Source organism: Trichosporon asahii (genome assembly GCF_000293215.1).
Source record: "Trichosporon asahii var. asahii CBS 2479 unplaced genomic scaffold scaffold00050, whole genome shotgun sequence".
NCBI lineage: Eukaryota > Fungi > Basidiomycota > Tremellomycetes > Trichosporonales > Trichosporonaceae > Trichosporon > Trichosporon asahii.
In genome coordinates, this window is record NW_014040874.1 from 2,719,070 (window position 1) to 2,731,537 (window position 12,468).

Below are 12,468 nucleotides of genomic sequence, written 5' to 3' on the forward strand. Positions count from 1 at the left end.
TCCCATATATCATGCAGCGCCTGTCGCGTGCTGCGATTCGTATACACACCCCTGGCATTCAAAAACGCACCATGGCTGTCCACAATGTCGCCGTTGCCGGCTTTGGCGAGGGCACAAACGAACTGGTAAGTGTGCGACAACCAACCTCAGACATTCTCGAATCTTTGCGCGAGACGGGGTGCGCCCTTCCTCGAGCAACGGTACAGCATTGTCTCCTGCTGCGCGAGATCTTCATACCACTGAAGAGAATGACTTAGCTACGAACCTGAGTGAAGTCAGACTGACGACAGTACGACCGCGCGCGCCCTTCGTACCCCGCTGCAGCCCTTCAGTTCATCAAGAAGGAGCTCCCCGACTCTCCCCTGACCATAGTCGAAGCGGGATCGGGAACGGGCATCTTCTCGCGTCTACTCCTCTCGCCTCCGAATCCGGAGTACCCCCGCTTCGACGTGAAGACGCTGGCGGCCGTGGAGCCGAGCTCGGGCATGCGCGCTGCCTTCGAGAAGGGCCTTGCAAAGGTACCAAAGCAGGACCTCGAGGGCAAGAACGTTATCACGGTTGACGGCGGGTTCGACGACTTCTCGAACTCGGGCGTCGCCAAGGGAGATGCGGACGCTGTCGTCATCGCCCAGGCATTCCACTGGTGCCCAGACTACCAGAAGGCTCTTGTGAGTTGTGGCTTTGGCAGGGCGGGAAGGAGAACTAAGACTGACCTGCGCCAGACCGAGATCGCAGAGTACCTGAAGCCCGGCGCGCCGCTCATTCTCATCTGGAACCTGGAGCAGAACCAGGACGAGTGGCACCAGGCGCTGCGCGACCTGTACCAGCCGCTCGACCAGGGTTCGCCCCAGTACTACCGTGGCGGGTGGAAGAAGTTGTACGACACGGATGCGTACAAGAGTCTATTCGAGCCGGCTCAGATCGAGCAGTTCCCGTGGCACATGGGCATGACGGAGGAGGGCATCCGAGACCGCATCTTCTCCAAGTCATACCTGACCGAGAACAACCTGAAGGGCCAGGAACGTGAGGACTTCGAGAAGAAGCTGCGCCAGCTGATCGCCTCGGACGGCCCTGGCAAGGAGTACATCGACAAGGACGCCGGCATCATCAAGTACAGGTACAACACGGACCTGGTCATCATGCGCAAGAGGAAGTAAGAATGAACAGAGAAAGATACATCTCTGTGCACAGGTGCTTATAACTTTATATGACACTAGCTGTAGTCGATATGTAACGTCGTGATCGATGTCTAATCCAAATTCTACTTGTCTTCAGACTTGCCGCCGGCTGCAGCGCCGGCTCCGGATCCAGCTCCGCTCGCCTCCTTGCCGCCCTCGGGCTTGGGGGTTTCTGACTTGCCGCCGTCCTTGCCCTCCTTGAACGCCTCCTTCGACCCGGCGCTGCCTCCGCGGCCGGCTCGGCGGCTGCCGGCGCGAGACCCACGTCCGCGCTCCGCCGCCAGTCCGCGCACGGGCGGGTTCGATAACTCGACAGTGACAGGGGAGTCACGGATGTTCTGCTGAGACGAGTTAGCGATCTCCCGATGCTTGAAACTTACTCCAACGGGAGCGAGCTTCAGCGCATCCTGCATCTCCTGCTCGTTCGCGTAATCGACGTAGGCAAAGTTCTTCTGGCGGCGCATGTGGTCGTAGACGAGCTTAATACCGATCGCCTTCTCACCCGCCGGACCCATGAACGCCTTGACCTCAGCCTCGGACGTGGGAGTCGGCAGCCCTTTCAGGTAGAGCGAGAAGCGCTTCGGGGTCGCCTTGCCCTCGGACTCCTCGCCGCCGTCGACGGGCTTCTCGCCGTTCGTCTTCTCCTTCTTCTCCTTAGGCAGAGGAACAGGCGTGCTGCTGGGTGAGGCCTTGGCCTTGCCAGCTGCAGATGACGAGCGGTCCGTCGGCTTGAGCTCGCCCTTCTCGCTCTTCGCGTCCTTCACCGGCCGCAGTCCACGGGTAGCCGCCTGCGTAGGAGATCCGGTCATCTTAGGACCGGCTCCGGATGACTTGGCCGCTGACGTGGAGGGCGCAGCGTTCGTGCCAATCGGCTTGGGCGGGACAGACTTGGCACCGGCGGCGCCTACGATGGGCTTCTCCGGTCGAGACTGGGCGAGAGGGGCAGCAGCACCAGAGGCGACCGGTGCAGTTGGGGGCTGCTGGGCCTGGTTCGCACGGTGAGCAAAGTTGAGACCGTTGCTACGCGTCTCCGCGGACACGCGTCCGTCGTTGATCTCCAGAAGCAAATGTCCACACATGGCATCGGTCAGAACCCAGTGCCATGTGTTGGTCCACGCGTTGTCCTCCGACGTGGGGATCTTCTGGACCATACCGAGAACCTTCTTCAGGAGGGCATGCTGCTGCTCACTGCCAGTCAGTTCGGCATCCCCCCTAGATACTCACTTTAAGCTTCCGTCAACACGGTCCTTCACGACATCGTACACGCTAACAAAGTTATCGCGCGCAAGGACAAGCTTCTGGCGGTACGAGTCAAAGTCTCCATAGATGGCGTAGTCGTTGAGCGATGCAGGGTAGCGGACTAGGGGGTCAGTGCATTCGTTACAGGTTACGCACAGTGCAATCCGCCGGAGATGGTCAAATCAGCCTTGACGGCCAGGGATAGGAGCGACAGAAGGCCAGTGCGAGTGACTGGAGCCGAGGTCACCAGCATACGAGTCTCGGTGGGATCATAGACACGTTGGGCCGTGTCGACGAGTTCACCCATCTGTAGCGCAGTCGTCCACATCGTGCCCTGTCCTCCAGCGATCGTGGCGTAGCCCTCGCCGTTGTCGACTGATGATGTTAGCAACGTCCACGCGAGATCGACTCACAGAGCTTGTGCATCGCGACCGCTCCTCCCAGTCCGAAGAGCCTGAGCTTGATTCCGGACGCCTCGATCAAGGCAGACGACGCCTCATCGATCACAGTCAGATTGTTGACCTCATACTCTCCTGTCCTGAACTTCTCGACGATGCGGACGTCCTCGATCAGACCCCACACAGTGAAGACTGGGACAGGGAAAGTGATCGCGCCGGAAAGGAGATGCGGGAACTGGGAAAGCGGGAAGTGAATCGAGGAGCTGTTCAGCTGGTTGATAAGGGCGGCTCTTCCAGCCTGCGCCGGGATGGACAGGAGCTGATTGCGCGTCACGGGCGGAATGAGCGGCGAGTATTGCAGCAGATGCCGCAGGATCCTGCTTCGTCAGCACAGCGCTCCGCAGTCTACCCACTTGTCACCCATACGCTCCAACGAGTCGGCGTTCAAGAAGCCAAAGTCACCCGTGTGGATGACGGCAGTAGCCTCATGCTCGCGGATCAGGCGGTTCAGTTCGTGGTCTGTGCGTCAGCGGTCGCGAAAGTCGACGATAACCCAAACAACTCACAATCACCGCGAATGTCCGCGACACAGAGAATGCGAGCTGATGATCCGGCAAGAATCACGCGGGGGTGGTGCGTGCCTGCACTTCGTGGAGGCTGAGGTGCAGACATGACGCCATTCGAGGATGCCATGAGAGCGCAGGCGAAGTCGGAGTCGTGAACTAGGGGTCGTCGCGGCCGAGGTCGTGAAATATAGAGTGGAATGTATTCACTCTTCGCAGAGTCCTGACGAGAAAGAAAGCCCGAGTCGTGTGAAAGCGATGGAAATGATGCACTCGAGCACCTTGAGGTATGACAAAGTCGCGAAGAGGTCAAACCACCGATGACACTCATCGACGTCGCACGGAAGCAAATGGAAACCACGCGAGCGCACGGGGCCCCTGCGCAGGGGTGTGTGGCGATCTGACTCGTCTAGGGCGCAAAAACTGGAAAATATTCTCAGCCAGAATGCATGAGAGTTGGTACTGAACGCGACACAGCAGTTGTCTCTGAACTTGACCCAGTGGTTGACTCTATGTCTCTCTATTGAGGCTCATCCTAAAAAAAGAGGAGAATTCCAGCTCGGCTTTCATTTTGATACATACAACTAAGTAGGATGTACACGATCTTATCCTACACTGGCGTACACCTCCATCCAGCCTATAGCGCTCATTGAAGAGTGTCGCCGGCCTCGCCCAACGATTGAGTCGGGTCGCGGTGGAAGACTACGGCCAGAAAGGCTGTACTTCCTCGCAACGCTTCCGGAACGATCGTCTACTCCGCCTCGGAAAGGAAAGAAGGCCGCGCATGTGAGCTGGCATGCTCGGCCGCACTGCGCAGTGGCGAGGCAGCGTCGGGGATCGCGTCGACGTCTAGGCGTGCGGTACCCACTCCGCGGCCACTGCCCGTCTTGTCTCCGAGCGTACTCAAGAGACCGTTGTCAGAAGCCTCGGGCTGTTCCTCTGTCGCGGCGGCCTCCATCGTTGTTTGATCCTTCTGTGCGGCTGCTTTGGAGACAGCAGGGAGAGCCTCAGGCTGCTCATCCTTCACCGCCGCCTTCCTGTTCTTCTCTTTCTTGTTCTTCGTCTTTCGGTCATGGGAGCGCTGGTGTTCCCGCTTGTCCTCGAGAAGTTGAATGTCCGGAAAGAAGCTCAGAGGCGGGCAATCCTCCAGCTGCTCACCCCATACCGAGAATACGGCCACGGGGAGGTTCTCCATCGACGGCTCGGTCTGCCGCAGAAGCTGTAGCGCGGCTGTAACGGCGGACGGGGGTCTGAAGTCAGTAAAGCTGTGGCTTCCATGGTTACCTACACCGCAACCAGCTCCTTGTTTGTATACGCAACGCTCGAGGCCTCGCTGTACAGGTGGATGTGAGGCTCGTACGGCAATTCTCCAAACTTCGAGTCCTCTTCTGGGGCCCAGAAGCCCCAGGAGATGGGAGTCAACCCGTCCTCAGCCCAGGAGGAGAAGATGTGAGGTCCGGGACGGTTGTAGAAGCCGATGAGGCTGCCAAGGGCGAGCAAGGTGCAGAGACCCTGCATCACGAAGGTGGCCTGGTCGCGAGCCATCCGCCTCATGTCCGCTTCGACTTCAGCCGACCATGAGTACTCCCACCTCTCGCACTCCCTCTCCCACCAGCCACAGCAGATCTCCTCCTCGTGGAGGAGGACATCCCGGAGAACAGAAGACCAGAAGTCCGCATTGTCGGCTTCCGGGAGAATGCCCAGCACGGAAAGCAGGTCGGTTGGCCAAAAGGTGGCGGCCTCGGTTGGCAGCGAACCGTTCCGCCCGCGGAAAGATCGGGGAGGAGGAAGATACACTTCTCTGGGCAGTGACAAATTCGATCGGTTGAGGGAGGGCTTGAACAGGTGGAGATCGAGTGGCTTGGTGCTCCCGTCGAGCAAGACACCCTCGAGGCCACCGCGGCCATCGAATGAGATGCCACTCAGGAAGGCGCCCGATACTGCCGCCGCGAGACGGAGCGCTGGACCGTTCCCTAGAGCTGCTGTCCTCAAAGTCGCCTCCATAGAGATAGAACATTGAAGACGGTGCACCATCGATGAGGGGAGCTTCTCGCTCTCCAGGCAACGAGAAGTGCAGAAGAGCTCGATCCCTTCCCTGGTAGGTCCCTCATCCCACGCATTTTCGTCGTTCAGTTCACCATGGAAGCAGTAGCATTCCACCTCCTGGCGCCAAATTGCGACGCCGTGCGAGTCGGCCCACTCGGACGACACTCGACTGAAGGGATGGACGATGCACTGGCAAAAGTCATTCTCAGCGTTCTTCCTCGCAATCCTGACGGTGAGCGGAGCCGAAGTTTGACGTGTTATGCAGACTTACGTGTATGCAAAGTAGGTCACATCCTCGATCTCTGATTCGCGCACGATGCGATACCCGCACTCGCGCATGACCTTGGAAGACGCGATAAGCCCATCTTGTGACGCACAGAGGCGGGTATCGGAGTAGTCCTCCAACGACAACAGACGAATCGTCGGCAGGAGACCACGAGCTGGCCCTCCCTCATGCAGCCGCTCATTGTAATAGAGGATCTCCTGGGCCTGGTTCAGCGCCATACGTGACATCTCCCTCCGCCTGGAAGGAGTCCAGGGCTTCTTCTCCATAACAGTCTTCCACTTATTGAGGCTCTCGTTCATCAGGTGCCCGTCAAGACACTCGACCCAGAGAAGTGGCGGCTCACCGCCAGGCACGTGCATCCCCAGGAACGCGTTCTTCAGATCCCATCTCCAAAGCGTCATGGCTTCAGGAGGCAGGTCATGGTGGAATGGGCGCGGGGTCAAGCGCGCGGGCGGGGAGGATAAGGAAGGGACGGGCAAGGTTGACGCGTTCGCAGCTTCGAGGGCGCAGCTGATGCACTCCGTCTTGCAGGGTTTCGATTCGCTGGGGATGTGTGGTGATTGGGGCGAGGAAGGTACATTCGAGGACGGCATGGCAGGCGCGGGCGGGGAAGCCATTGGGGAAGGAGGAGTGTCTGAAGCCGACGAGGGTAGAAAGTGGCGAGGCAGGTGTGTGCAGGTGACGGGGCTGGTGAACTGGGTGGCGGGGGCAGCAATGAGGCGAGTGAAGACAGGGAGAGGAAGGGAAGATGGTGGGGTGGATAAACGAAGAAGCGGTGATGAAGCCGAACGAGAGGCGACGGCGCCAGCGCTGACGGGCTGGAGTCCAGGCTGACGGTCAAGAGCGAGCGGGCGACCGACGGAGCGGCGGTGGTACTGGAAGCGGCGAAAGATGAGAAGTTGAGGCTGTGGGAGGAGACGGTAGCTTGGAAGGGAAGAGACTTGGTGTTGTGATGGTTCCACGTCAGGTGTTGGCAGATGTTGACAGCTCGACAACTGGTCGAGGGAGGCTTGTATGGAGTTAGGGGGTTGGGTGAACAAAGAAGATACTGGCCCAGACGGCTTGGGTCTTCGCCCCACCAAAGCCTGCCCCTGATCTGCGCCCCAGAAGGAGGGCACTCACACAACACTCCTGGATCTGCGATCCCTACGCAGAGTCAGACAGTCAGAGAGTCGCTGACTACCGGTGCCGGTTCAGAGGCGAGGCGCGAAAGGGAATGGGAGGGGAAGATGAGGATCTGGGGAGGATTTGACTTCCACAGTGACGGGCTGCCGTGAGGAAATACTTGGCTGTCTCTGTCTGCAAGTGTGACGAAAGGAGTCGACACCCAAGTGCCAACATGCCAGGTACTCGACCACCAACAGCTGGCGGACTACTCCCCGGCAAGCCTCCACGGCGGTGACATGTGATGAACAAACCCGCTGAGACGTGCGCGCATCCGCAGATACGGTGAACTGATGGAGTGCTTCACAGACCCAGAGTGCAAAGTGTGACTGCGTAAGATGCTTACGAAGTCGAAAGGTACCCAGCTATACGTGTGCTTGAGTCCCGGAGAGGCGAGGCCCAGCAGGGGCGCACAGTGCGAGGCCGGCCAACGCTCATCAGCGACAGCGAGTTAAGCGGTTGCTTCGTCGGAGCCCCTCGCTACCTGTACGTGCGGTGCCCACCCCGTTGTCTTGTGTGACGCAGAAGAGAGCCCCAATGCAATTGACATGCCCTCCGATAGGTGCATGTCACACGTTTCGAAGGTTTTGCAGGCTAGATCGAGCGACGGTACAGCTGACTCTGGAGTCTCAGCGAAGCGGCCGCAATCTCTGAGACGTGGCGACGCCGCTCAAACGTTAACGGTCGTGTCAAACAGAAGGTGCATTCCACAGACTGTAATGATCAAGACAAAGTGAACGCTACTGGAACGGCTAACCTGTACTGCGTGGATCTGAGCTCATGCGGGATGGATGGGGAATATGTAGGCGTGATGGAACAGCACCCACGATCATGGGGTGGTTCGGTTAGGTGCATTGGGCTACGGCTGTCCAATGCGTGAAGCATAGTAGGGATCCTTCAGATCCAGCACACCAAACCGTGAGGAAATGCCAAAGGGCTTGAGGATCTCCGCCAGACCGTTGTGGACCGTCGCCAGCAGTTCAGACTGCTTCTTCGCCATCTTGCTCATCTCTGCCCGAGCGCTCTCGGAGCAAGCTGTCTCCAGATCAACGTCTGACCTCACCGAAGTGATACTGTGGTTCGGCGAGACGTAGTAGCCCCACTCCTTAGCCGTTCGTTCGTACCAGACCTCTTCCAGGATGTCATACAGCGTCTCGCTGAAGAGGTTGAGGCACTCAGCCTACATAGCCGCACCAGTGGGTGCACCGTGGAAGACAAACGCGGACAGAAGTCCGTCGGGCCAAAGAGCTCTAGAGACTTGAGGTAGAGGATAACCGACGTGATCAAAGAAGCCTTCTGCTAGCCAGCCGGGTCCACTTTGCGGCGACGATGACCATTCCGGGCCGATCTTCGCGCTGCGTGGGCCCCCGATCAACTCTTCCAAGGCCGGCTGGTGGGTCGTCTGGTCACCGCTATTGAGATTCCTCCGTTGGTGCTGTTCAGTAAAAGTACTGATGAGGCCGGGAATCACATCCAAGGGGAGATCGACTTTGCGGACGGCCGACCCTGGGCTGGGCGATGTTGAGCAGAAGAACGAGAGGCGGCTCATGGAAGATATGGAGCACAGCGCTCCTGCCTCTCGACAACAGAGGCAATCACCTCTCCGCCAAACCACCAGCCCAGAGAGCTCGGCCCACAGACTCTTCACGCGAACGAAAGGTGGCGAGAGGCATACGCCTGGGTAACTTGGCAAGGGTGTGCGATGGAAACGGCACCGCACACAGCAATCGTGCTCGTCACCATTGCTGGCGGATATCAGCTCAGTTGAGGGTACGAAGGTTGGAGATAGTGGCTTACCGGTATACAGCTGGCTCCGGTGGAAGATCGAACTTCTTGAAGTCCTCGACTGAGGCTGGGTGGTAGTCGAACAGCGCCATCACCTCTTGTGAGGCAAGCGATTCTGGAGACTCTTCCGGGTCGGTGAAGAGTAGATCCTGAATGTCAGGATTGGCGGAGAGAGGCGGGAGCAGGACAAGTGGTTCCTGCACACTCAGGTGAGTGTCGGGATAGTCACCCAACGTCAAGGGCGGAATCTTTGGCAGGAGACCACGTACAGGCCCCTCCTGGTGAAGTTCCCGCTGCCAAGACAGGACGCATTCGGCCTGTGCGCGTGCCCGACGGCCCAGTTCATGCCGCTGCGACTCCTCTCACAGATCCATCGGAGTCTTCCCATCAAGCCACGAGCTCCAGCTGCTGAGAAGTCTCTCCATCAGATGGTCCATACGACCCCAGAGCGCTGGAGGAGCCGCGTGAGTCACGCGGTAAGCCGTGTACGATAACTTCAAATCGAATGGCCAAAGTGTTCCCGGTTCAGGAGGCATACCAGGCTGGAATGGTCGTAAAGGCAAGTACTCCGCAGTACAGGGGTCGTTGACGGGAGTAACAGCGAGACGAGGCAGTGCGCTGGCTGCGAGCGAGGAAGGGATAACCGGCGGGTCGGGGGAATGTTGAGATTCCTGCTTGTGCTGAGGCTGCATGATGTGAAGAGGAGCGAAGGAGTGGAAGGGTGAACGATGCTGCCGGTAGCTTGTCTTCGTATATATATCGCCTGCTTCGGGCCCACCTGTATCGATACCCCCTGGCGTGAAGGGCAATGCCCTTGTGACACGATGCTTCTCCAAGAAGACAGTGTCGCAGGCGCATGTTAGTTCCCCTACCTTTTATCTACCCCGGGCCAACCTCGCGAGACAGTTGTCCTCCGGTTCGGGTGCGAGGTTGTCACGGCGTCTCGGGCGTCAAAGACTCATATGACACTGACATCGTGTTCGCAGGAGTGTCGCCAGACGTAGAGCGTCAGTTGCCCGAAACACTCAAGGCTCCACACTTCAGAAGTGTTGGAGAGTGTGATTTTGTATCGAGTGAATGAAACTGGAGCTTCTGTGCAGGAAGGGTGGAACGACCGAGTCAGTGGGCGCGGCGCATAGGTGCGTTGGTGACGGAGGTGAGGGTGGAGGTGGAGACGGAGGTGAGGGTGGAGGTGGAGGTGGAGGTGGTCCAGCAGCGCGGGGCTCCCAGCGTGGCACTGGGGAGCACTGTGCGGTGGGAGTGTTCGAAGAAACTCTCTCCGCCGAACTCTTCCCGCTGTCGACAGATGCCTATAGTGTCTCTGGCTCCGAACCATCAGTCTGAAAGTGGCGTATAACACTTGGGACGATGCGCAGGCCACATTTCCCGGTGCTTTTGAGGCTGGCACGGGGCCCGACCGAAGAGGACTCTGCGACCAAGCGAGCCCAACCCCCCAACTGTCTCCGCCAACTGAGAGTCGACGAGACGAGCTTTCGCCTTCAAACCAAGCCTGTTTGCAGCCAAGAGGTAGATATACACTGATACCCATGCATGATTATGATAGTCTAGTAAATATGATGGATGAGATGCTGAAATGAGTATGATTGAAAGTGTGGGCGCCGGCACCTGCCGCGGCGAGCCCGCCTTGGGATGCAATATGGCGATTAGGGGTCCAGAAACTAGTTCAGGGGTAGCGCCTGACACAGGGGTAAGACGTTTTACTCCTTAACAGCGCGCTTCGAGCGCTCCCTCACACCACCTCCGTAGAAGAAGAAGATGTACGGAATCGGCGCGATAACGCATCCGATGAGCGCAATAAGCAGTCCCGCTTGCCAGAAACCCATCTTGTGGAATTGGATCGTGACCTACGCGTCAGCTGGGGAAAAGAACAGCGAAGTTGTGAAGAAAACGGTGGAGATTTTGAGTAGTGAAGTCGTGAAGAAAATTCCGGGTGGATGCGGAAACAAAAGTTCGCCACACCTCGAATTCTCGTCTCCGTACTTCAAGGTGGAGGTGGCTGGATAGCCAGGGAGCTGCAGTAGGGGATAGGGGGTGTACTTACCCAGAGAGGGACGGAGGCACCGATGCACGAACGCATGAAAGTCTTGGCAGCGACAGCGGAGGCAGCGAAGTTGGCGTAAGAGTCAACGATGTAAGAGTTCGCCGAGATGTAGATAATGAGCATGGAGAAGCCGAAGAGCACTCCAGCGACCATGGGACCGATCCAGTGAACAGGGTGGTGCTCGTAGGTAGTGAAGGCGAAGATGAAGAGAGAGATCGGCATGACGATGGCACCAACCATCATGGGGTAAAGACGAGCCTCAGGCACGGACTTGCCAGCGTTGTGGCAGTGCGTGGCGTAGAGCTTCTCCTGGAAAAGCATGCAAAGCATGGCAATCGAGATACCGATGATGATCGAAACGAAAGAGACACCAGTCATACCGATGTTCCAGCCACGGATCTCCTCGAACGCGATCGGGAACGCGAAGAAAAGAGCGTAGAGGAGGGAGTAGATGAAGGACAGGAAGAAGGACATGAAGAGAATGATAGGCTCGCAGAACATAAGGACGAAGGGGCGGAGAAGCGAGGTCTGGAGACGCTCCTTGAAGGGAGGCTGGTCGATGTCGTGCTTCGAGATGTACACGTCGGTGTTGTGCTCCTTGTTGAGCTTCTTGGCCTTGCGACGGAGGAGGATGGGAGCGTAGGTCTCGGGCATGATGAAGGTGAAAACGGAGACGACACCCAGGAAGATGAAGAGGACCCAGTAGATCCAACGCCACTGGTGAGTCTTGAGGGCGATCCAACCACCAAAGAGAGGACCGAGACAGGGGCCCATGAAGAGGGTCATCGAGAAGATGGCCATGGGAATACCACGCTCCTCAACAGCCCAGACATCGGCGATCGAGCCACCGACGTTGGTCATGGGGGCAGAGGAGGCAATACCGGCGATCATACGACCAGCGAGCATGGTAGCGATATTCTTGGCGAGACAAGACGGGAGGGTGAAGAGGAAGTAGAGGCAGATCGAGACCGAGTAAACGGGCTTACGGCCGATCATCTCAGAGAGGGGAGCGAAGATGAGGGGACCGACGCCGAAACCCAGAACGAAGAGCGAGATGGAGATGAAAATGACCTCCATGGAGACATGAAGATCCTTGGCCTGCGAGGGCATGTCGCCAGTAGGCATGGCGGATCCGAGAGCGACGGAGATACAGAGGAGGGCACAGCCGATGGTGACGAACCACTTGCGGTGGTTTCCCCACTCACGGGGGTCCTCCTTCGTTCCAGGCTCGAAGTCGACGAGGATCTTGCCATGGTGCTTCTCAGCCTCGATGGCAGCCTCGTGGCGGAGAGTCGGGTCGGAGGCAGCGAGCGAGTTGCGAGTGACAGCATTGTCAAGCTCGACACCCTCGTCCTGGAGGATCTGCTCCTGTCGGTCGTTGTAGATAGGCGGGCGGGCCATTTCAGCCTCGACGGGTTCGATCATGATTAAAGAGGTTCTAGTTCGAGGGAATGGATTATGCAGTTAATGAGTCTGTATGTGTGCAGTATGTCAAGGGAGTGGTTGCTGGGTAAGTAGTCGTACAGAGGCGAAGGAGAGGCGACAAGATATTATGCTGGGAAGAGCCTGCATGTCATGACCGAGGAGATACTTAAGTATATTTTCCAGTTGCTGGAAGATCTTGTTACAGGCCCGCTCCACCCCGCACATAGGAGAAACCCCCATGGCTTTACACGGTCTCCGTGAAGCAAAAGACGAGGGGAGAGAGGATGGCGATGATAACATGCAGGTCCTGCAGCCCGGCCGC

The 12,468-nt window shown here is 58.1% G+C and overlaps 4 protein-coding genes across 4 annotated transcripts; 1 reads left to right on the top strand and 3 right to left on the bottom strand.

Moving 5' to 3' along the window:
- Positions 1-71: 71 nt before the first annotated feature.
- Positions 72-1,157, top strand: A1Q1_02248 (uncharacterized protein; the record flags this gene model as incomplete). Its single annotated transcript, XM_014325193.1, has 3 exons — positions 72-125; positions 291-668; positions 723-1,157. The coding sequence occupies 3 exons, from the start codon at positions 72-74 to the stop codon at positions 1,155-1,157; spliced, it is 867 nt and encodes a 288-aa protein (XP_014180668.1).
- Positions 1,158-1,261: 104 nt separating this feature from the next.
- A1Q1_02249 (uncharacterized protein) lies at positions 1,262-3,508 on the bottom strand (the record flags this gene model as incomplete). Its single annotated transcript, XM_014325194.1, has 5 exons — positions 1,262-2,390; positions 2,442-2,538; positions 2,831-3,078; positions 3,229-3,334; positions 3,382-3,508. 5 exons carry the CDS (start codon positions 3,506-3,508, stop codon positions 1,262-1,264), a joined length of 1,707 nt encoding a protein of 568 aa, XP_014180669.1.
- Positions 3,509-4,129: 621 nt separating this feature from the next.
- On the bottom strand, positions 4,130-9,351 carry A1Q1_02250 (uncharacterized protein; the record flags this gene model as incomplete). The annotated part of the gene is made up of 8 exons (XM_014325195.1): positions 4,130-4,628; positions 4,694-5,650; positions 5,696-6,778; positions 6,833-6,856; positions 7,738-8,005; positions 8,069-8,619; positions 8,672-8,952; positions 9,133-9,351. 8 exons carry the CDS (start codon positions 9,349-9,351, stop codon positions 4,130-4,132), a joined length of 3,882 nt encoding a protein of 1,293 aa, XP_014180670.1.
- A 1,310-nt stretch (positions 9,352-10,661) lies between these two features.
- Positions 10,662-12,146, bottom strand: A1Q1_02251 (polyamine transport protein specific for spermine, Tpo3p; the record flags this gene model as incomplete). Its single annotated transcript, XM_014325196.1, has 1 exon — positions 10,662-12,146. The coding sequence occupies one exon, from the start codon at positions 12,144-12,146 to the stop codon at positions 10,662-10,664; it is 1,485 nt and encodes a 494-aa protein (XP_014180671.1).
- Positions 12,147-12,468: the final 322 nt, after the last annotated feature.